At 40.5% G+C, this 25,640-nt stretch overlaps 2 protein-coding genes across 2 annotated transcripts; both read left to right on the top strand.

Moving 5' to 3' along the window:
- Positions 1-6,874: 6,874 nt before the first annotated feature.
- On the top strand, positions 6,875-10,400 carry LOC4348872 (cyclin-dependent kinase inhibitor 4-like). The gene is made up of 3 exons (NM_001404020.1): positions 6,875-7,332; positions 9,566-9,769; positions 9,916-10,400. Exons 1-3 carry the CDS (start codon positions 7,019-7,021, stop codon positions 9,980-9,982), a joined length of 585 nt encoding a protein of 194 aa, NP_001390949.1. The 5' UTR covers positions 6,875-7,018; the 3' UTR covers positions 9,983-10,400.
- Positions 10,401-19,347: 8,947 nt separating this feature from the next.
- LOC136351250 (protein NPGR2-like) lies at positions 19,348-23,906 on the top strand. Its single transcript, XM_066304913.1, has 6 exons — positions 19,348-19,608; positions 20,093-20,391; positions 20,993-21,242; positions 21,360-22,573; positions 23,036-23,186; positions 23,401-23,906. The coding sequence occupies exons 2-6, from the start codon at positions 20,140-20,142 to the stop codon at positions 23,715-23,717; spliced, it is 2,184 nt and encodes a 727-aa protein (XP_066161010.1). The 5' UTR covers positions 19,348-19,608; positions 20,093-20,139; the 3' UTR covers positions 23,718-23,906.
- The last annotated feature ends 1,734 nt before the right edge of the window (positions 23,907-25,640 follow it).

Raw genomic sequence — 25,640 nt, 5'->3', positions numbered from 1 at the left:
ATAACTTATGTCGTTTTACGTATCAGCGTTAAGCTTTAGTTAGAAGTGACATGAACCGAACCTAAGGATAAATTAGACCGCCACAAGAGTTTAGGGTTGATTCGAATTATTTCCAATTATTGATTGGCAAACATCTACTTACACCCATTTCAAAATATAAGCATATCTAGCTATATATCTATATAAGCATTATGTAGATACATAGCCAGAAAGGTGGAGTATTAATATTTTGCAAATAAATTATATAGGTGCACTTGGCATAGTTGTGGCTACCATGATGATTGTGCATCAATAGTTAGTGCAGATCTCCTAAAGTTACTTCTATTATATTAAAACATAGGTGTAGTTGCGCTTTTCTGCAATGCTTAATACTCCTTTTATCCTAAAATATTGTTATTTTTGACTATGAATTTTTTTAAAAAATCGTCTAGATAACTCATAGCTATTTCTGGTTTAAGTTTCTACCACAAACAACTATATTTTGGGACGAGGGGAGTACAGGGTGTGACTCGCTAGGCCTGGCCCGGCCCGGCCTAAGCCTAAGCCCAAATTACAGCCCGACTAGGTCCAACAAAATGAGGGCTGGGCAAAAGATTTAACGTAGCTTTGGACTGGACAATATAATGATCCAAATTCCTTAATTGGGCCAATTTCAAGACCTGCCTGAAGCTTAGTTTCAGAATTTGCTGTCACATATGCACACGATTTGTTGCTATCATTACCTCAAAACACTAGCTGGATGACACAATTGGAGGTGATTATTTCCTCATGTACCATGAGGCCCGTAGGAATGCTACATGTGGCTACATATTACCGATAGTTTGCACCGGCCCGTCAACAACAATATGTCCTCATCATGTCAGTTTGGCTGCTTTATTAGCATATAAAACATTATTCGCTAGTAGCATATTCTATCTAATTAATGCTATAGTAGACAGATTAATTAACCTCTACTACTATTGTTTATGAATATATATATATATATATATATATATATATATATATATATATATATATATATATATATATATATATATATATATATATATATATATATATATATATATATATATATATATATATATATATATATATATATATATATATATATATCTGTTTAATTAAGAGGGAGCCATATATCCGGTGAGAATGTGCTAAAGGTTGAGAACTTGAAAATTTTTTGTCAGCTCATGATTGGTTTTGTTGGCAGCAATGTTTGAAAAATGTTTCGATTATTGAAATTTAATTAACTCCAGCTCAAAATCAAGCTAGTACGTGTTACTCTGGTTACTCCTGGTTAAATTCAAGGGTAGTTTGATTTAGAATATTGAGTGGATTATTATCATGGATTATATATAAATTAAGAGATAATATAAGAAATGCCATTGACAAGCATCCAAATCTTAGAAATGCCATCGACAAGTGTGAGTTACAAGAAATTCCATCGTACAAACGACTTTGTCCCAAAAATGCCATCACTGTTAGGGTTCCATCCATTTTGCGTCGTTAAGTTCTATAGGATGAACAGTGTATTTAACGGCGCAAAATAGACGGAACCCTAACGGCGATGGCATTTTTGGGACAAAGTTGTTTGTACGATGCCATTTTGGAACTCACACTTGTCGATGGCATTTCTGGAACTTGGACGCTTATCAATGGCATTTCTTGGATTATCTCATAAATTAAATATCTTAAGAAACAAACTTAACAAGCTTAGTGGTTTAACCATTGCTGTAGACAAAATTTATTTGAAGAAAACATATTTTCCAAAACATGGAGCAACTAATTAATCTGATGAATAAACTGCAGGAATAGGAGAAGATGTACTGCCGTTTCAATATATTTAGCCTTAAGCCTTAGTGGAATTCCATAGTAATTTTTAAAACAATGTTTAATATCTTAATTTTTTTAAAAAAAAACTCAATTTCTCAGAAATGGAGTTTTTTTTAAAAAAAGATAAGATATTGAACATTGTTTCGAAATATATCAAAACATTTCGGATGAATTTAAGGGCATATTTGGTTGGTAACTAATATTGCCACACATTGGTGGCTAAGCTTAGGGGTCTCTTTGGTTGACAATCAAATTTGCCACATCTAACCTTAAGTAAGCCTTAGTTTTAGTAGACAATGTTTGATTTATGTCACAATTCTACTTTGCTTAACTCTTAGCCACCTAACCCGCATGTCATACACTCTTTTTTTTTCCTAACTTTTTCTATGCTTAACTTGTCATTTTGTTTGCCACAAGAGCGTGGCAAAACTAAACTTAGCCACCTTAGTAAAAAATATGTGGCCACATTAGTCCCTAACCAAATAGGCCCCTAGTCCTGCCACACTTTTGTGACAAACTAAGGGGTTGTTTAGTTTATGATCATAAGTTGCCACACTTTACCATAACTTTGATTAAGCAAGTTTGATCATGTTACGAGAGCCTCATCGGTTGATCTAATAAACCAAAGTAAAAGTCAAAATTTAAATTTGTGAGCTTGATTGTGGGTTGATTTTAAGATATTTTTAACGTAATTTCTTTCAAGGCTTTTAAATCACTACATACAAATATATACAAATTTTACCTATAAATTAATTTTTATTCCTTAGTAAGTCGTTTTGGCTTATTAGGGAATATGGTAACCGATGAGGCTCCGAGTGTTTGGTTGGCTCCCACAAGTGTGGCAAGATTTCTCTTTTGTTATGTAGGTCTCACATGTTAGTGACTCTGAAAATAGTGTGGCATGGTTTTATTTTGTTGGCTAGAGTGTGGCTTTGATTTTGATGGTCTCACCTTTGGCAAGTTTGGCAATGAAAGTAGTGGAAACCTAGACAATCATAGTACGTGAACAAAACATCCCAAAATAACAATCTAAGGTTATGCAAAGTTAGACAATAAAATAGAGTATGACATGTGAACCAACTGGTTAAGAGTTAGATAAGATAAAGTTACGAAAAAAACTAAACATTGTCTATTAAGGTCCTGTTTAAATCACACCCCAAAATTTTTTATCATGCGCGCCACATCGAACGTTGGAACACCTGTATGAAGTGTTAAATATAGGCTAAAAAAACTAATTGCACATATTGCGACTAATTTGCGAGTTGCTACATGATTTCACAATGTGGTGCTACAGTAAACATTTGCTAATGACAGATTAATTAAGCTTAATAAATTCATCTCACGGTTTACTGACGGATTCTGTAATTAGTTTTTTGTTAGTGTCCGAACACCCTATGCGATAGTCTATATAATACATGATGTGACACACCAAAACTTTATGCCCCTGATCTAAACACCCCTAAAACTGAGTTAAGTTTTGTAAATTTAGTTGTCAACTAATCATGCCCTGAGTTCTCGGTAATTCGTCAGGGGTAACTAGTAGGGAGCTGAGTAGTGTACTATGCTGATACAATAATTATAAACAAACACTCAGCCTGTCAGCCCGTAATGTTACTGGTCTACAAGGACATCACCATTAAGGTAATTAATAAATTAAAGCCAATTTGTACCAGATCAAGTCACTTTCGTTTCCCAAATTCCAGTACACAAGTAGGCTTCCATTAAGGAAAACTCTAGTGCAAATGTGGGTACTACAACCTTTCATGATGTTTGCAGAGGCTCATTCAATATCCATTACCAACAGTAGTCACAAAAAATTCATTACCACTGTCAATGGATGGTCAAGGACTAGAACACCATATTATTGCTAACACGCAATCATCCACAAATTAAACATGTTTAAACATGCTCTCTCTCTACAGTGAGAGAAAGGCACTTTATGATCAGGTGTATTATCTGTAATCTCCACCACAACCTCCACTCCACAATACCACCTGCTAAGATAGCAAAACTGAAAAGAAAAAAAAAGGCACCTTTCCATGCTCAACATCTACCAGACCATCACCATCATCAGTATATATACTATCCAAATACCTGCAAGGATTTTACATAAATAACAAACCAGCGGTAGAGAACCTTGAGCACTGTCATATTTAATGGCAATCCATTTTCCTTTTTACTATTAACATGCTCATGCTTTGCAATACACCATGCCTATATATGATTAGAGATTAGCTGAGTGGATGTGTTTTCCAATGGGCCGGACCAGCCACATATGATCGGGGATTGGTTGGGTGGGTGGATTAAGGATAAATCACGATGGTTACGTAGATGCGAAGGAGAAGACAATGTGTGGAGGGGGCGGAAGGAGGACGATTCTGCTTCTAAGGTAGTATAAAGATAACAGCTAAAAACTTATTTTTATTAAAACACAATTTATTGTGTTTCCTTTTTTCATCGAGAAAATTATTCGTCCTTAATTTTGCCACTACATTTTGCTATTCCATTCATTTGTCTATCTTCTCCTTCGTTAGAATAGCATAAAATTAAAAACACATCCAGACCTAGACGTCGGACCCGAAAAGAAACAAAAAGTTATATACGGAAATAGCATAAAACCGACACAACCATTTCATTTTGCTATGCCATTCATTTGTCTATCTTCTCCTTCATTAGAATAGTGTAAAATTTAAAACACCTCCTTACCTAGACGTTGGACCCCGGGAAAACCAAAAAGCTATATATGGAAATACCATAAAATTATTCCCAAAACTTTCCTCAGCATCATAATTGAGGAATTTATCCAATTTGCCCTACATTGAATTCTATATTACTTTGCATATATAACCATGGATGTGTTTACATCCTATATTGCCGAGGTTGCTTGGGTTGCCTCATCTTGTGCGTCATGGGTCAATGGCTATTGCCACGCTGGTGCAGCCCTTTGTTAGCTTGAGGATATGGATGTTTCCCAAGAAGATATGCATCTTGCATAAGGATGGCTTACATGTTTCTGCAACTATCCATTATCAAAGCCATAAGTGGTGGTTGTGTAGATGTGCATCTTGCATGGGCATGGTTTACATGTTTGTGCGGCTCTTCTTTAGCTAGAAGCCGTAAGCGTTACATACAGATATATGTGTGGCAATTGGGCATGCTAATATCTGTATGGCCCCTCGTATACCCAAGTCTATATCTGACGCTGATAGAGATATGTGTGGTGTGTGAATGGACGCATGATTCACAAGATATAGCGTGTTGAAGAACAATGTAGATTAACTTTATAGATGATGAGAGAGATACGACTTTTAAGGTTGGAAGATAGTTTGTTTTCTTGATTTTAAGGACAAGATGCACTGAAATTTTACAAATTAATGACAAAATTGAGATAGTCACTTACAAACCATGATGTAAATTATAATAAGTTGTAAAAAAATATAGACCTGTACATTTTAATGGCACACACAATAGTTAACACATGTCCAAATTAGGATGAAAAGAACACCAAAAAGTAACTTTCCTCACTATTTCTAAAAAACAAAAATATTACTACAAGTTTAAAAAAACCCCTTTTTTTTGCCAAGAACAAAGTGAACACATTTCCCATCAATCCAACAACCACCACAAAATACAAAAAACACATCCTATTAGTACCTTCACCACATATGTTTTTATAAAGAGAAACTACAAAGAAACCAAATCCCCCTCTATTCGGCCGTCCAAGCATCTATTTCCCCCTTTTTCTAAAAGAAAAAGAAATCCAAATACCAAAACCAAAAATCTTCTCTCTCTCCTTCCTCCCTTGTGTTTCTCTCTCTTCCTAAGCGTCCAGTAGTAGGTTTTGATATAAAGAAAAACCACAAAGAATCCTTTTTATCAAAAAGGAAAGAAAACCAAAATATCCCCTTTTCTAAAAGAAAAATGAACCCAAATATCCCTTCTCTCTCCTCCCTCACTTGTGTTTTCTCTCTTACCTCTTTTATCTAGGATTAGTTTTTTTATCGAGAGTATATGTTTTTATAAAGAAAAAACCAAAACCATAAAGAACCCTTTTATCAAAAAGGAAAAAACTCCAAATCTCCCCCTTTTCTAAAATTAAACATAAGTCCAAATACTAAAACCCCAAACATCATATCTCTCTCTTACCAATATTCTCTCCGTTTCATAAAAACAATTGTAGAACAAATATAGACAAACTACTTATCTAGATTCATAGTATTAAAATATATCACATCATGTCTCCCAAAGGATTACTTCTTTAGGATTAATTCTTTTAACCAAAACATATAAAGAAAAAAAATCAAAACCATAAAGAACCCATTTATAAAATGAAAAAACCCCCAAAAATCTCCCCCCTCTCTATCTATATCTCTGTCTCCTCCCTCACTTGTGTTTTCTCTCTCTTACTAGTATTTCCTTATGATTATTCTTTTTACTGAGAGGATATGTTTTTATAATTAATGAAAAACCAAAACAATAAAGAACCCTTTTATCAAAAAGGAAACCCCCCAAAAAAAATCTCCCCCTTTTCTAAAAGAAAAAAAAGAAACCCAAAAAAACCCCTCTCTCTATCTCTCTATCACTTGTGTTTTATCTCTCTTACCAGTACCTGCTCCGTTCCATAAAAAAATCTCGAATGAATTTGGACAAACCAGTACCTGCTCCGTTCCATAAAAAAATCTCGAATGAATTTGGACAAACCCACTAGTCCAGATTCGTAGTATAGGATGTGCCATATATTTGTTTTTTATATGATAGAGGGAGTACTTATTTAGGATTAGTTTTTTCTTTACCTTAACATATAAAGAAAAACCAAAACCATAAAGAACCATTTTATCAAAAAGGATAAAAAAACCCCAAAAATCTTCCCCATTTTGAAAAACAAAAAAGGAATAAAAAAAGCTGAAACCCAAAACACCCCTCTCTCTCTCTCTCTCTCTCTCTCTCCTCCCTCACTAATGTTTTCTCTCTCTTACCTAAGCCATCCCACCCTCCCTCCTTCCCTCTAAATAGCAACACCCACTCATCCCTCCCCCCTCCCCTACCCTTTCTCCTCCACCCTCCAAATCCACCCGGGGTCCCCCTACCATTTTAACCCCGCGGCCTTAGCCGCTAATGCTCCGCGTTTGAAATCGCTAAGCGCACCCGAAACCCTAGCCCCCTCCCCTCCCGAGTCCCGACCGCCATGGGCAAGTACATGCGCAAGGCCAAGGTGGTGGTCTCCGGCGAGGTGGTGGCCGCCGCCGTCATGGAGCTCGCCGCGGCGCCGCTCGGGGTGCGCACCCGCGCCCGCTCCCTCGCGCTGCAGAAGAGGCAGGGCGGGGAGTACCTCGAGCTCAGGAGCCGCAGGCTCGAGAAGCTCCCTCCTCCCCCGCCGCCGCCGCCGAGGAGGAGGGCGACGGCTGCGGCTGCGACTGCTGATGCGACGGCGGCGGAGAGCGCGGAGGCGGAGGTGTCGTTCGGGGGGGAGAACGTCCTCGAGCTGGAGGCCATGGAAAGGTGGGGATTCTCTCTCTCTTCTTATTGTGCGATTCTTTTTTTGTTTTTCGTGGGTTTCTTGGTTGGATTGATTGGGGGAATCGCGTGATTAGGGTTCAGGGTTTAAGCACCGTACGGGAGTTCTTGGGGTTCGATGTTTCTATCCGGTTTTTCGCATCGGAAAATTTTGGGGATTTTTTTTCGGTGCGATTGTGGCGCTCGGAATTCCTGTGGCCAGTTTTGGGGTTTCGAAAGTATCGAAATGGAGGCGAGGAATCTTTTTTTTTTCCATCACACGCGGTTGTAAAGCCCCGATGCTTTCTTGGTGGGATTCTTGTCCCTTTGCTAATTGAGACATGCAATTCGTGCTTTCCTTGTTGCCTAAATTTGTTCTTTTTCCATGTTTCTTGTGGCGATACAGCCTTTTCTTTTTGCCAATTTCTTGTCCCTTAGCTTGTTTACAAGTTAGAACCCATTTTAACTTCTTTTGAAGAAGGGAAAAAAAGAAGAAGAGAAGGTGTTCCCAAGTTTTAATCCAAATGGTTGCAAGAACCACTTCTTTGCCCCCCAAATTTACCTCGAAGAATCCCCCCAAATTTGTTATTGTTTTGGATGATAAAAAGGTAGGAACTGTGCAGTAGTGCTCAAGCTCTCAACTCAAATCCCAATTGAAACTTGATCAATTGATTGAGCCCCCCTCTTAGTGGGGTTACTCCCAGTGGCCATGGCCTCCTGCTTTTCCTTAGTGGAAGGGAAAAGCAGCATCCTTTCCCTCCTGTTCTTTGTGTTTTGTTTGGGGGGGAGGAGAGGGGAGGGGGGGGGGGGTTGTGCTAATGGTGGTGGGGGATTTTGGGGGGGGGGGGGGTAGGGACCCCTCTCAATCTTTTACCAATCAAAAGCCCTCACCTTTTGCAAGAAATTTCTCTCATAAACATCCTTCCCAAAGGCACCCCCCATCTCACCACCCACCTCAAGGCCTCATTCTTGCAACTAACTAGCCTGTCACTTCTCTGGGTTCTGGAAGGGTGATGAAATGGCATGCCTTGGTAAAACCATCTTCCTGGGCCATGCCCCCAAATTGTCACCACCATTAAATGTTTGAGGTGAAAGGAGGGGGTCCTCCCCCTCCCCACAAGTACTAGAAGTTGATTTGTTGGTGATCTTTGGTTCAAGCTAGGGGGATGGAAGAACATTTTAGGATCAGCTAGCTAGGCTACTACTACTACTACTTGCTTCTGCAGTTCTTGGCAGGATAATATTTTTAGCTACTACTACTGTATCTCACAAGCTAGCAAACGTTCTTGGTTCTAGCACTATCTTGTGGAGGTGGGGGATCTTCCTCAGCCTAAACAGGTCAAAGACCCTATTTTGCTGGCGTGTCCTTTGGTGTAGGATAGCTCCATTTGTTAGCTTGAATTGTGTGAAAAATACATGGGTTGCACCATCACCGAAGTACCCAAGAGTGGGGGCAACTTGCTTGCAAGGGACAAAGGGCGTGCCGTATGAGAGAGATGAGCAAGTGCTGCGTCATTTTTGGTTTGTCATCTTGGGTGCAAGATCAAGCAGCAGGTGTCACAGGACTCACCACAGCTTGGGCTGTCCTTGGTGCCCCATGTCCAAGGGTGCATTCATTGCACCTCCTCTAGCCATGGCCTAATGGTGCATACTTCTGTGCCTCAAGGACTGTTGTCTTTGAACCATTGATGGATATCTATCTGCATCCATTTGTTTTAATCCTTGGAAGCACCATGCGTGGCCTAAATAGTGTGATCTGAACAGTGAGCATCTAAGCTAGCCATGGCCCTCCCAAGCATTTGCCATGGTGGAAGCTGCAGTGCAGAGTCAGCATGTGGTGTTGTTGCTGGGCCACTGTTGGTGACCGTCCTACCACCTTTTGCATGCAGCAGCAGCCAGCAGCAGCTTCGGATGCCGGTGCTTGGGTCTCTAGGATGGAGTTATGGCCGGGGGGATCACCTCACCTGAGCTAGTCATGTGATTCAGATATGGGAGCTCCTTAGACCAAACCATTTTCTTGTTTCACTTGGCCTTGTGTTTGGTTGTCCCCTAGCCTTTTTTTGGCATGTGAGATAAACATTCAGAGGTGGAACATGGTTTATTTTGCAGGACCACGGCGATGCTGATTTTTTTTCTCAATATTACCGGTGCATTTTTCTTGTTTAGTTTTTGGTACAAAAGAAAAAAAAGCTTACGTTGCATGTTCTGTTTTAAATTTGTATGCTTTTGTTTCTTGCAGGAATACCAGGGAGACGACACCTTGCAGCTTGATCAGGGACCCCGATACGATTAGCACCCCTGGATCTACCACAAGGCGCAGCCACTCGAGTTCTCATTGCAAGGTGCAAACACCCGTGCGCCACAACATTATTCCAGCATCAGCAGAGCTGGAAGCGTTCTTCGCTGCCGAAGAGCAACGGCAACGACAGGCTTTCATCGACAAGTACGATCTTGCTTTGCTCTTCTATTATGTTCAGTAAATATATCCCTGGATGCATTGTGATAATGTCCATGGCCTTGCAACTTAGAAATACTATAATGGTGTATTATCGCTGACTGACAATTTAACTTCTTTGTCGTAATCTTCAGGTATAACTTTGATCCTGTGAATGACTGCCCTCTTCCCGGCCGGTTTGAATGGGTCAAGCTAGACTGATAGATTTTCAGGAAAAGAAGGGCACCATGGACCTCTCTGCTCCCTCCACAGTAGTAGCGTGGCAGAGGCGCTTACCGTCAAGTTAGCTTTGATCCTGTTGTAAAAATTTAGGGTTAGCCTGTAGACTCAATGGTCAATGTGAACATACAGAACTGATGCTGAGTTACAACCCTAATCCCTCAACTACAATGTAACCCTTAACAGCTCATTCTGTAAGGAACCACCTCCTCCTCTAGGGCCTAGCTAGCCTTATCATCTGTTATTACCAGTTGCTGGATTAATGAAGTTAGATCTAGATATTGTGTCACAGTTTAACCTGTTCTGTGTGTGGTGGTAGCATTGGCATTGGCAATGGGGTATGGCAGTGTGTGTGTGGTGCTGCACTGCACCTCCCGAAGTGCTGTAATTTTTGTCTATACTTCTGCTAAATTGTCCATCTGAAAAGCTGGTTGCAATGCTTGATAGGGAGTGGCATCTTCATCAGACCCCAGTATACTACCTGTGCCATTATTGCTACCAATGCTTTGCATTTCTGTGTGCAATTTGCTCATGCTCTCCTCTCAGGTTGGTTGCTGCAATGCTTCATGTGAGTCTGGGATGGTTCTGCTTGGAATTCTCTTCCATCTGGTGAATGTGTGTGTTGTTGGTGCATGCTTACCTACCTTTGTGCAATGTGGTGCTCTCTGCTCAGGCTTAGTGGGGTGATCCTTTTACTGTGTAAGCTGCCAATGCTTTTGACTGTGATGGGCCATTTGGGCATGTTGCACTTGCACAAGGCACATTTGCCATCCTCTCTTTTTTTTTCTCCTTTTTTTTTTTACTCAGATGGTAGTAACTGGTAGTGGTAAAAGAGGGTCCCTTTTCACAGTTTATCCTTTCACCACAACACTTTTGGTGCATCCTGGCCTGACCAGTGGTCTTTCACCTTTTCACTTACCTTCCTGGGCTTTCTTTTTGAGTTGAAACCACAGTACTTTTTGATTTTCCATTAGATCATACACTTTCTGTCAAGTAAAATATGAATAAAATTGACTCAAACTTCTTGGACTGCACACTGTAGCAGGAGCTTGATTGAGTTTGTCTAGTGTTGCATTGTCCTGTGTGCTGTCCTCTGCTCTTCTCAGGGGGTGTTTGGGAACTAGAGACTAAATTTAGTCCCTCTCACAAAAGTACAAGTCCCTATATTAGGGACTTATGTTTTTATGAGAGGGACTAAAGTTTAGCCCCACTTTAGTTCCTCCAACCAAACACCACCTCAGTTGAGGACCTGAAATCCTGAATGTCAGTTTGAACCTAGAAGTATTCAGTATCTTCAGTAACATGCATATATGCCGGTTTTGCTTTCTCATCATGATTTTTTAAAATCGTTGTCTAGAAAAATCATGATATTTATTTATTCGACTATCTTAGTAATCACAGTTGTTTAATCTGAGAAAGAAGAGCTTTTATTTCTGTAGAAAAGTTCCAAAGCTCATGCTATCTGTTTCATATAATATATGGTGTGTCAGGTATCATCTGGAAGTAGAACAAATTCTGATTGAAACAACACAGTGTTCAGCTGTTATCTTATCTCTAACAGTTCTTCACTTGGAATATTACTCCAAATTCATTTGAATCTCACTGCGTGTTATAACAAATCTGGTGATGAGACGGTTCATACATGAAACTGTTCGCCTTTGAAAATGTCAAAGATCAAGACAAAGGTATGTTTTGTGGGGCTAACCATTTAATATGGAGCCTAGTGAATTCTTTGGCAGTTTCTTTTCAAGTACGAGTACAAGTCCACCGACCAATAAAAGACAATTTTATTTGCCGAACTAATACATTTTGACAATTTTGCTCATTAATTTTGTTTGCAACATGTCATAAAAATGACATAATTTTTAATTTATGAGATTTGTTCAGAACTTCTTACTATGTTTATTTTTCCTATTTCCGCTTGGTATGGATCTATTGTAATAATGTACGTTGGGTTTTGTGCATTATCTAAAAGAAAATTATGAAATTTGTTCCACAAAATGAGTTTTTTCATATGCAAACATGTTAGAAATGATTGGCCCCCAGGATGAATCTGACAGTTCCATTCTTCTCATGCTGGAGTATCAAAAGAAATGTGAGGTTTGTGAAATGCTTGCTGCAGCTCTTCCAATGTTAAGTAATCAGTAAATTCTATACTTTGTTAACACACTGGGGGTCAGAACTCAGAAGCACAGTTGGTGGATTCTTGTTGACAAGACAAAAATTTGAAGGAATCCTTTTCATGCATCAAGAGCTGCAAAAGACAAGAGGGGAGCTCAAAAAGTGTATAGGTAAGAGCTGGGGATTCCCTATCATACACTTGTGTGTACATTCTTAAAAGCCTCAATGTGTGTACTTCCTTCTTGCAAGTCCAGTTGGCCTTATGATTGCCAAAGTACTCAAAGTTCATGTGTTTCTAGGGCTATGAAAGAGAGATGCACAGGCATCCTTGCTGACATGAACAACAATTATTCTAGCACTATGGTGTGTCTCAACTGAACAACTACAAGTGGTACATATTTTCTAAATTTTATATGGCAGGTAATACTAAGCTCTTTTTTTAACAATGGATAAAAATCCAGCCTTCCAGGTCTCATAACCGAGAAACAACAAAACAATAACCAGATAATACTAAGCTAGGCTACACAAATCCTGAAGCACCCAGATAATCACATATTACCATTGTGTTCTTGTAGAGCTGCATAAGTTAGTCTTTTCTTGAGTACTTCAAACATTAAAAAAAAACATTTGTAAACCATCAGATGACCTGAATGAATTTTGTTGTCGTTACTGTTCGGATCACTATTTCAAGCACAGATGTGGTGATGACTTTTGCACAGTGACGAAAAGGTTTAGGCTGTCCTGAATGGGTGATCCTCTCATGTGTAATAACTTCATGGATGATGGTAGTAGTAGTACTTGCCAGTCTTCATTCAGAGGTCTGGAAGCCATTGCTACGGACGAATTTAACATGAGCTCTGTGCCTGTGCCTTCTTCAGATACAGCAGACTGGGGCAGCATTAAGAATCATCAACAAACATATGTAGAGTAGAGGTCCCCCCAAATCAACTTTGGCACTTAACTAGAGGATGATTTCATCTGACCACTTTGGTCAGTTGCCACATAATTTTATAGTAATTGCTTAGGCTCTCAATGGAACTGGGAACTGGTTGGTGTAGTGCAGTGTACACTGCAATTAAATACAGGATTTAATCCATGGTTGCGAGTACAATTAAGTTAAAACAGCCCCAAAGCCACTCTCTACCCTAATAACCCCAGTATTCCTTTGCGAACCCTGGTGATCTTGGTTTCATGGGAAATTTGGTGCGAACGAAACGCTAGAATCTTCCGAAACATCGCCTCAACACCGATGTCCATCATTGCCAAGATCAAGGAGGAAGCTCGAGCTTGGGTCAAGGCTGGAGCTTCAAAGCTTCAAGAGTTTGGTATTTTGGGAGATATCACTTAATCTCTTTTGGCGGGTTCCTGTGGGTGTAGTTCTTGAGGCTCCCCATGTACATATTTTGGTCTGTTTTTTCTCCATCTCTATTAATATACGAGGCAAAGCTTTTACCCTCCTTTCAAAAAAAAAAAGCCACTCTCTAGATCTCCTTTCATTATTTCATTTTCTTTCTTTGCAATTTTGTAGATATACTGGTTATTAGATAAAAATTTCCAAAGAAACATTATACATATGGATTTTTTTTTGTTCCTACCCATAATCCATCTGCTCAACCAAAATTAATGATTATATATGTTGTTAAACTGCTGAATCTGATGGTGCAGATCACCAGACCCAGATAAACTTTTTCTTACTTTAATGTTAGGAAACATTTTTTGAGATGAACTCCAAAGAGTGGAAATCATGGAGATTTAATAGAGACTTTCATTTATGATACCTATACGAACTGAAAGATCCTCTGGCCTTCTCTTGCATTGAAGAAGTTAAGATGGTCTGAATTCCAGACAGGAAATGGTACTGGTCCATTAAACACTAGATCAGGAAAAAACCAGTCAGGACATCTGATATCTTTCTTGAATAAACCTTAAATAGTAGTAGTATGTACAACAAGTGCTGTAATTAATATCTGAACAAAGCATCACTAAATTACTAGTACTACTTACCAACCAACACTTAATTATCTTTCTCAAGTTTTACAGCCATAAACAAGGAGTTGATGACCATAGCATCTGCTTGCACTTGCACTTGCACTGAAGAACCAGCAAGTTCCTAGTAACTCATTTTCAGAAAGAATGAAGTGAAAGAACTGAACATGTACTTCTGCTGGATTCTCCTTTTCATGAGCTTGTGAATGTAGGTGCATGAAATCTAAGCAAGCTCTTTCCAGCAAGATGAGATGACAGAGCAACCAGACTACCACTGAATCCTAAATGTACAATACATAGGGCAAGTCTGATGGAGAGATGCAGCTGCTCCTGCAGGTGTAGGGGGATCATGGACTGACTTGCCATTGGAATCAATGTCCATCTTCACCTGGCGTGCATGTGTGCAATCAAAAGATACCACCATACACTACCTGTACTGCATTTACATGATATACATTGAAGTGTCCCATTTTTTGTCTATTTTGTTAATATGAAATACAATATTTTCGTTATCTTATTTTCTGAGAGCACATCTACTTCAATGGACGCGCGCACACACCCCCTACTCCTATGAGCTTTTCCGAGATATTTATTTTTAGATAATGGAAACTTTTATTGAATCCAGTCAATTACATCAGGTTGATATAATTTTTCTGAGAACACTTCTGGCCTCTGCATAAATAAGATGCACACAACCGAGCACACAAAACCACACTCAAAAAAGAAAAAAAAACATGAAGTATTGAGGGCCATCAATCCAAAGACTAAATCGCCACCCATGAACAACCCCTTGGGATATGAAAACGAATACATGGTGCTCTTTGAGATTGACTAAATCATCGTAGGTGCGTGGTATGTCGCTTACTACTTAAAAAAATAATTAGTCGTAAATACGGACATTTTCTATTTAGGGGCGAAAAAAGAACCATGGTGAGTGGGGAGGAGAGTGGCAGGGGCCGCACTACTAGAGTGGTGTAGAGGCAGTAAGTATTATTACCATTGATTGTCTCATTTGCTGCACTGTCTGCTTGTCCTGAAAGATTTTGCAGTGCTTTGATGCAGTGTGCACTTAGACCAATCATCACACATGCTGGTGATTTGCTTTGGGCATGGAAGAATGAGAGATCCATCTGATCCTCCTTGAGGACTGGGAATAGAGAGAAGCTAGAATGATTAGTGCTGTTCTTTTTTTAAAAAAAAATACTAAAGTGCTTTTTGTTGATGAAAATTTCTCTTAATATGGTATTGTAGTTTCCCAACTACAAGGTGAAAATGGCGGAAAATAAATTAGCAACGACAAATCTACAACCCCGAGGTTTTGGATGACAATGGCACAACAGGAAAGGCAGACCGAAACAGCAAGAACCCAGTACCCATCGAATAAAAAATTACTCTGAACTTCTCAAAGAGAAGTATCTGAAAATTGAACCTTTTCATGTAAAACTCATATATATCATAAACATTCTATCTTTTTGTTTACATGGCTCGTATTCGCTAGCAATCTCATTGTTATTATCAGTTCCATCTTGTGTAGCTACAAGATAATCTTTTCTCTAAGCTATAACGCAGAAAGAAGGATAAAAATTGGTTGCAGAACAAATTTTTTGATTGATTCTGTCAAAACACGTAAGCTAGCTAGCACAATTGGTTCATGAAAGTGGAAGTAATATGTGCATAGTGGTAGGCAACTCTTGAGCAGAGCTCTCTGTTCATCTGAGACAATGAAGGCCCACGGCCCATGGGCCTCAATCCAGAAACCTCATCAACGGCCCAAGATTTTCCACTGCACCTGGGGATTTCAGTCACACTGTATAGGTTGTTTGAACTTGCTATCAGATTTGCAACTTCCATTTCTCTCAAAAAACAAGAAGATTTGCGGCTTCCATTATTAAAAGAAACATATATTTTCTTTCTGTTTCTTTTTTGGAGGGCATGAAGTTTACAAGAATTCAGAAGAAAGCTCATTTTACCCAATCATATGCCGCTATACCGTGTTGTGTCACCCAAAAACCATCAGGTCTGAATTTCAGAGTTGGCAACAACTGAAAATTTACTTGGTACTCCATTTGTTTATAATTTGTTGATGGCCCAAAGTGCAAACTTGACTGAATACTTGATGTAGAGGGCAAGCTTGGTATCTTAACTTTGTCAGTTCTTTCCTTTTTGCTTTTGTAATGTGATGAGAGTTGTCTACTTTATGGACACTTTTAGGTTAACCACCCTCCAAATGACACATCATTTGGACTAACAAGTAACAAAAGAGCTAGCTGCCATAGGTGTCTTTTTCCTCTTAGTTCTTTTCAAGCAAGGAGTCCTTCTTACCTGTCAAACGTTGAACAGCAAAGGAAGCTGAACAGTATTCAGACTTGAGGATTGGACCTGTCCTGTTTATTATCTGTCATACAGAATGGGCAAGTAAAATGACAGGAAAAGAATTTCATGAGATGGAAACATGGTCCAGTTCATGCTTGTTTCTTGCTCTCTCTTTTTCTTCTTCTTCTTCTTCTTCTTCTTCTGATAGCTCAGCAGCTCTCCTCTGAACCTCCCAAGTCTGAACTCTGAACCCATTGTGGCAATGTACAGCAAGACACCATCATCTAGAACACTAATTTGACCTTTTGTTATCGCAAGGCATTGATTGCAAAGCCCCACAGCCAGCTAGAGCTACAGCAAGAATGTCTCTTTTCTGTGTTTCTGGGGGGGTCCAGATGAAGGATTTGCATTTGTTTCTTTGCTCTTTGGGTGCAGAGTGCAGAGAGTGCGATGGATATCAAATGGACAGATGGTCCTCATGTTCATCAGCGTACAGTGTGGTAGACTATCTCATTCCTTTCGCTAGAGAAAATGGAGCATATGGTTTTTCGCCCCACACAAAAGTTTGTTGGAAGAAAGGCTGGATTTTTAAACGCGTTGTCTGCAGGCAGAATGTGCAGAAAACGCCTAAGGATTGTCAAAAGAATGCATAGTAGGATGTGAAAGAATGGGCTTGGGATAAAGGGAATCATCCAAACAGATGTCGAATTCGAAACAAAAAGGAAAATTTTGAAGTTTGTATGACTTTCTTTTAACTTCTTTTCGCATTGTATTGGATGGTCATTAATCTCGAAACATTATATTTTTTTACTTCCTCCATTCTAAAATACTTGTCACTGGATACTATTTATCTTCGAGTCTTGACCGTTCGCTTTTCTTTTTTGAAAACAATAAAATGTAAAAATACTTTGAAGTAGGTTATGTTCTAAATATAGCCATGAAACTGCCACTTTTAAGATGTGACGATTAAGGATTTGCCGCTTACTGTGTATGACACGTGGGCCCTCATATATCTATAACATGTGGGTCTAGTGACAAATTCTTTATCACCACTCGTAAGAGTGGCAACTAGTTAATTATTTCCTATACAACATAGTAATATAACAATTTAAAATTTATCAGTAGTCAAAATTAAAATTGTACTAGTCAATAATGATATAGGTGTGTCGGTGACATGGGACCGGGGGTATCTTGACTAGAGGTTTGGGGCAGCTGCAGTCACCCACGTGGCCTGACCCCCTCGGGGGGGGGGGGGTCGGGCCCGAGGGTGATGTGGCCGCCCCTCCCTCTGTCTCCCCGAGGGGTCGGGCCGCTCCCGTTTCGGCCCCGAGGGCTGGGGCGCCCCGGCCCCCTGTGGGTTTGGCGCCACGTGTGTGGGTTAGGTGAGCACAGCGGCGCTCACCTAACCGCGTTTATTGCGGGTTGGACGAGCGCCCCACGCCGCATTTAATGCAGCGCAGCACACTCGTTCGGTCCGTCACAGGTCACAGTGTGTGACCGGTCACAGACCGGTCAGATCGCGGGTTAGGTGGCAACAGACGGCCTGACACACGCCTCGCCCCGTCCCGTCGGAATGATGAGAACCTCCAGGCACTCGTCCCTAGCCGGAGCCGGCGTGGGAACTCCTGGAGTTGGCACGTCAGCCCCGGCCAGATACATTCCAGGCTTCATCGCAACCATTGCAACGAAGTCATTGTATGAAGAAGGGCAGACGTGTAGCATGCTGAACTGACACGTGGTGGACAAGAATGACCGGTCTGTGACTGGTCTGACGCCGGTCGCGTCATCGGCAGACAACCGTGCTCCCACGATGCATCTGCCTCCGGTGGAGTGGAGGTAGGTATGACCCATCTCGTCGGATGGTCATTTGGAAAGCAGCCATGGCAAATCTCCGCCCATTAATGAGGGAGTAACAGGGAGATCCCCGGTGTCAGGCGAGAGACGGCGCTGAGCCTCACTCAAGGACAAGTTGTGATTTAGCTTCCAGGCGAAGGTGCAAGCCAAGTTTTGGTCAAGATAGGGTAGGTCCCCACCCAGAAGAAAAGTAGGTAGAAGTGGTGCATGTAGTATCCCCTTGAGATATAAAAGGAGGACCTTGCCCACCAAAAAGAAGAGAGGGAGGAGGCGAGAGGGGTTCTGGAGCCTGAACTCTCTGGCTCTCCGGCTCTCTGTAAATCCTTCACACACAGATCCACCAGAACACAGGAGTAGGGTATTACGCTTCTCAGCGGCCCGAACCTGTCTACATCGGCCGTGTCTCGTGCACTTGCTCTCTCGCGAACATTCTCCAGATCGATCGAGGGCGAAGAACCTCACTTAGCGCCCCCGGCCGAACCGGCAAAGGGGGGCCTGCGCGGTCTCCCGGTGAGGAGCCCCACGCTCCGTCAAGGTGCTACCTTCATCACAAAATATAAAAACCCAGTACTGGACACATCCTACTAAGTACAATGGAAATGTGTAGATTCTTTAATTTTGGGACGGTGAGTTTTTTTTAAGGGTAAATTGGAACCATGCCATTATAATTTTGCAAAGTTTGAGATATGTCATCGGTATCTTAATGACATATAGGACCCACATGAGTCAATGATGTGTGGGTCAGGATGACATATCTCAAATTTTATAAAATTATAATGGCACGGTTCTAATTTTCTTTTTTTTGAAAGAGGCTGTGTTTAGTTCACACCGAAGTTGGAAGTTTGGTTGAAAATTGGAACGATGTGATTGAAAGTTTGTGTGTGTATGACAGTTTGATGTGATTGGAAAAGTTGAAACTTTGGAAAAAAAAACTTTGGAACTAAACACACCGGAGGGTAGTAGTTCAATTTCAATTTTAATAAAATATAAAATACTGAGACGAAGAATGACCAAAATGCCCCCCTCCCTCTTCTTTCTCTTCTTCTTCCCCTGCCTTTCTACACACTACTACTACTCTTCTCCCTCTCCATCTCTTCCCTATCTCCCGCTGCCGGAGCCACCGCCGCGCGCCTCGCCTCGCCTCGCCTCCACGCGCTCGCGGCGGCCGGCGAGCACGCCCCCGCCCCCGCCCGGAGCGCGCGCGGCGTGGAAACGGTGCTCCTCTCCTTCTCCGGTCCCGCCCTAGGCAGCCTCCTCCTCCTCCCCCTCCGCCGACGAAAGCAGGTTCGCGAGAGGCGGCGTGCGGCGTGGCGGCCGCGGAGCTGAACTCGAAGGTGTTCTTCTCTCCCCTCTCCCCCTCCGCGTGACAGTTCTTTGTGCCCGCGGTTTCTGGAGGAGATCCGTCCGGATTCGGATTGATTCCTCTGCCTTCAGTTAAACACATCCGGGTTCTTTTGAATGCGTTGTGCAGTACTAAAAACGCAGTTTCGTTTTTTTTTTGTTCATAATAAAAAGGTAGTAAAATTTTTGGGCCCAGATTAACCCCCCTTCATGCCCTGCGTTAGGTCGGGCGAACTGCTGCGAATTTTGCTGTGCTCGAGTTTGGTGAAATTGTGTTCTTCCATCGAAAAAAAAACAAAGAAGTTTTCTTCTTTTTTTTTTGGGCATACCGCAAATTCTCGTGTTGTGGAGTATCCGTGATATTTTGGTACAAGTTGTGCTTGACTTAGTTCTGTGCTGAATTATGACGCGAATCTTGTGGTTGGTTGTCACATTGTACTAGTTGGTGATAATCTTGAATGTGCTATCAAATGTTAGGTGATTGTGTGGCGAGATGGGAAGAGCAGGTTACATGATAGAGAAGGATGGAGGGTAGGAAGATTGAGAGGGGGAGATTGAGGGGCTTCGTCCGGCGGATGGCAATGGAGTGCCTGTGCTCCGGGGAGCAGCTGAGGGCGGCAGATGAGATCATCCGGTCACCGGAATCTGCAATCACCAAAGATTGCTCGGCCAGCGGGTACTCGTCCCAGAACGGAGAGATCGAGCAGTACCTTGATAATGGCAACATTGAGGAGGCCGAGTTGTCGCTCCGGGAGGGTGTTTGCCTTAACTATGAGGTTGGTACAGCTTTTCTGAAACTAATTTTGATTTTGTGACGATTGCTTGGTGAATGCGAGGTTTCTCTGAAGTCTGAACCTGTTTCTCGTGAATATATCTGTGCTTTCCTGGGAGTAATTTATCATGACAGCTAATATGTTTCCTAGTTAAGTTAATCTTGAAACATTCATTTTTTTTTTCATTTTATGCTCATGTGAAGATAAGTGTATACAAAATTCAACATGTGCTGAACTTACCTGTTTTTGTTGACTTACTTTAATAGATGTATACCTGTCTTATCTGCTACCAGAATTGGTTCACCGGTTCCCTGCCGTACCTTTTAATAAACAATTTCCCATGTCCTTCTTATTCTATGATTTGTCAACAACATGTACTCTTACTATACCTACAATATATACTGGTGACAGAACTGGCACTTCAGATGATTATTTTGAATTTTGATTACCTCTTAAGTCTCTCATTCTCTGTTTAATGATCAGATGCTAGTATCTTTTGTTACTTCACATCTTCAGGATTTTAATATCTGTGGACTTATTGATTGCAATCTTGACGAACACCCAAACCAGGGCAAAATCATCACATATAATTAAAATTTTGCAGGAAGCAAGGGCATTACTAGGAAGGCTAGAGTACCAGCGTGGGCATGTAGAAGCAGCACTTCGTGTATTTGATGGGATTGATATACCTGCTTTAGTCCCTAAGATGAAAATCTCAATTGCTAGAAAAGTGGATCGTCGGAAGACTCGTTCACAATGGGATTCTCCACCAATGCCCTTGCATGCTGTCAGCCTACTCATGGAGGCCATATACCTTAAATCAAGAGCTCTTCATGATCTTGGAAAGTTCAAAGGTAACCCCATTCCTGTCACACAACATGTCAGAATCAGTCCTGTTGACATTCCTATAATTTTGTGTGAGATTACTGCAAGAGTAACATAAATTCAATATTTCGAATTTGATTTTGCAGAAGCTGCACAAGAATGCAGAATGATATTGGATATCGTGGAAGCAGCAGTGCCTGAGGGTTTACCAGCAGGCTTTGGAAAAGATTGTAAATTAAACGAAATAATATGCAAGGCTGTAGAGTTGCTCCCTGAACTATGGAAACTAGGGGGATTTTCACTTGAAGCCATATCTTCATATAGGAGGTCTCTTCTCAATAATTGGAACCTTGATGGAGAGACCATAGCTCGCATACAAAAAGAATTTGCCATTTTTCTCCTATATAGTGGCTGTGAAGCACGACCTCCAAATCTTCATTCACAGTTGGATGGTTCATTTGTACCTCGCAATAATATGGAAGAGGCTATTCTTCTTCTAATGATTCTATTAAGGAAGTTCAATCTCAAGAGGGTTGAGCGGGATCCTACTATAATGCATCACCTTACATTTGCTCTGTCCATCTCAGGGCAGCTAAAGTCACTAGCTGTACAATTTGAAGAATTGTTACCTGGCATGCTGGATAAAAGAGAGTGGTCATACAATGTTGCGTTGTGTTACCTTGCAGAAGAAGATGATTCGACAGCCCTGAATCTTCTCAAAAGGATATTAAAATCTGGAGATGATTCTGACAATTTCAAAGAACTCCTCTTAGCTTCAAAGGCTTGCACTGAAAGGAGTGCCCAAACTGAAGGTGCTTCCTACGCACAGAGAGCAATAGCCAATATGCAGGGAGGATGTGAACAAATGGCGGGTGTTGCAGACCTGCTGCTTGGAGTTAACCTTTCTAATCAAGCTAGATGTGCCACATCTGATACAGAGAGAGCTTCTTGGCAGTGTGAAGCTCTGGAGGTGCTTGAAAATGCTGAAAATAAGATGCATGGGAAAGATCCTCGTGCAATGTACAGTCTCAGCCTTGAAAATGCTGACCAGAGAAAATTAGATGCTGCTGCCTTTTATGCCAAGAAATTGGTGAAATTAGAGGCTGGATCGGAATTGAGGAGTTGGCTTCTTTTAGCTCGAATACTATCTGCTCAGAAACAGTTTGCTGATGCTGAAACCATTATTGATGCTGCTCTCGATCAGACTGGGAAATGGAGTCAAGGAGATTTATTGCGAACCAAAGCCAGAATTCAGGCTGCACAGGGCCAACTCAGGAACGCTGTTGAGACATACACCAAACTTCTCGCTGTCATTCAACTCAGAACCAAAAGTCTCAGTGCTGGGATCTTTTTGGCAAAGGTGCTTTAAAAATTCTATTTTGAAATTCATCAGAGATAATCACATATTCTTGCACAATATCAATTATTCTTAGACTAGTAGCTCTTGAAACTCTACTGTTTCTGTTACATCAGTTATCTGGTAGCATTTTCTACCAGCTGAAACATGATTCTACGTTCATTTTAATTCCCATTTTCATGACTAGAGATAATTCCCTTGATGTGACCTACCTAATCTCCTTTCTGAAAGCATAATAAGTTTAAAAAATGTCAGATTTATACATTACCTAATCAACTATCAAGAGTCACCACACTTCCCTTTTACTTTTGTTTGTCGTAAATTTGGTCTTGTTCATGCATGGAACAAATGGGCACTTATAAACCATGCGACTGCTTGGTGTAAGCATTGTGTGTTGGCTGTGATGCAGCTGAGAAGCAAATAAAAGGCCCCTCATCTCTGACATTCTCTTGCAACTTTTTACAGGGCACTAAGGATGATATAAGCCTGGAAATAGAGACCTGGTATGATCTAGCTCTGTTGTACCTACGCATGTCACAATGGAGGGATGCAGAGGTCTGTGTATCCAAGATAAGGACCATCAGTCCATATTCTGCCTTGGCTTGGCATGTTAAAGGTGATTATTGTTTATTTCTTATAAAGTATGTGACATGTTAGAATTTTAGATGGGGGGAAGCGAAGATAAAATTTCTAACTGTTTTGTACTCAAGTTTTTCTATTTGGCATTGCAATCTGCAAAATGGGAACATAGGAGAAAAGCTTTTGCATTAAACCTGCAAATATTATATCTAAGATCTTTTTGACATTATTTGTACATATTCGATTTGCAGGAAAACTCTATGAAGCAAAAGGTCAACCAAAAGAAGCCTTGGGATCCTATTTCAGAGCATTAGACCTTGACCGTAAACATGTTCCAAGTTTGATATCAACTGCCTCTGTTCTTCGAGAAATTGGCAACAGGCCATTGCCTTCGGTCCGGTGCTTTCTGACCGATGCGTTGCAACTGGATCGAACAAATCATGCGGCTTGGTTTAATCTTGGGCTACTCTACAAAGAGGAAGGTGGTCGGTCAGCAGCAGAAGCTGCAGAATGTTTCCAGGCGGCTGCTCTTCTTGAAGAAACAGCACCTGTAGAACCTTTCAGGTGACACTTGTATGTACAGGTGCTATAGAAACTGTAAGCTATTGTTTGTCTTTTGAAATGTTTCATTTACACTGATGAAAAGGTAGATTGCAGAACTCCAGTCATGACCTTTGGGAGATTATAGTGTCAGAAATTGTTGGAGAAAAACTTGGTTAACAGTCAATATATATAGCCTCAGTTCATTTTTTATGTAGATTTCTGAAAAATGATATTCCTCTTGATTTCTTCATGGATCAACTTTGTTCAGTTTGATTTATAGATGGTCAGGGCAACAATGTGATGAGTATATCTTGAGAAGCAGCATGTCTTAAAAGTCTGATGTATTTTTATTTCTGGTACTGATGCCAATTACATAAATGTCTCAGCAAATCAGAACTTCAGCAGTAGATGAGAAGTTATCGATGCCCTCACTACCAAGGCCTTTGAAATTTATGTAATCCAGTGGTACCTCTTGTGACTGCATGGTAATGTTGGATACTTGTGGATGCTTGCCATGCTGACAACCAAAGCTTTTTTCGCAGATTGCACATGTATATTTTTAAAGCATTAGAATTGTTTCTGATGCAGCAGACTGCATTGCTCTATATAGACTTTTACTGAGGCCTTCCTTGGTTTCCTGACCTCCATGAAGATCCTTCAGCATTTACTACTGTTCATTCAGCAGCTTATCTAGTACTAGTACTAGACTCAAATGAATGCTGGTAGATATTGGTCTCTTTTCATGCACTAATGGGACTGTCTGCTGTCTACCTAATTAAATGGTGTCTCAACCTTCTTGTTGGTGGTTTTTTGTTAAAGTCAGATGACGATGAATCGGAGGAATTCCAATCATTTTTTTTCTGGTAAGCTTGCTCCAAATTTCACACATGTTCTTCTAGTGCATCAATGAATTTCTTTTTATGATCATATGGTTTCCTACTGAAATATGAAGCTGATCTTGTATTGTCTGAAATTTGCAGTTACCTGTTAATTACCTCACATAAAACCAGTTACCTGTTCTTCTACGGAAATAGGAAAAATTTTTAGCTAGTTAACTTAGTTCAATTTCACCATGAAATCTGATTTTTTTTTTCAAACTCCAGTTAAATTTCCAGGCCTGCCTGCTTACACTGCTTCCATTTTACAGTCTTCTAGCATAGCAACTTTGAAAACGCATCCTGGACATTGACTTGTGTTCTTTGCCTTTGCAGGTAGCACCATAGCAACATGTAAAAAAAAAAAATCCAAAATGAAACAGGCCCATGCAAATGTAAGCTCGGTGTGAATATTTATGCCCTTTGCTGAAGCCTTCTCCATCATCCATGCAAACTTGTGGATAAATGGTTCAGCCTTATTCCCTGAACGTCAGTAAATCCGTTGTGCATGAATTGCTGAGATGTTCAGGGGATTCTCGTGACGTCATTGTGCCGTCATTTTATGGCAAGGAGCGTTGTTTTAACATTTCTTTGGTACATGGTCATGAATTTTCCATTGTTGTGTACTCTACCGAATCTACTATTAGCTGAACTGGAATCAAATATCTTAACAGAATTGGAATCGGTGGACGATGGTTGGTACAGATTCCGCTTAATTGAAGCAGACAACACGACCAGTGGCTCGTGTTGTCGTAGCTAGCTAGTTCTGTTATTTGATTCCATGCTCTAATTCTGCTGGCTTCAACTCCTGGATTCTTATCATAATGGAGTTAGTAAAAAAATGTTTATAAAATACTTCCTCCGGTCAAAATATTTGATGTTTAGGAAATTCAGTTAAACTTTTAAAATTTCAACTATCAATAATTTATCAAATGCTTAGTTTATCTAAAAACAAAAGAATGATATTTGGAAATTTGCATTAAGAAAAATACTATGATAGCATCATAAGCTCATTATATCTTAAATAATAAAATTGATATGTTGAAATTTTAAGAGCCGCTGACACGTGGGCC

This window comes from Oryza sativa, chromosome 10 (assembly GCF_034140825.1).
Source record: "Oryza sativa Japonica Group chromosome 10, ASM3414082v1".
In the NCBI taxonomy this organism is placed as follows: domain Eukaryota; kingdom Viridiplantae; phylum Streptophyta; class Magnoliopsida; order Poales; family Poaceae; genus Oryza; species Oryza sativa.
Note: the sequence above shows the minus strand (reverse complement) of the source record. Positions and strands in the feature narration are given on the sequence as shown.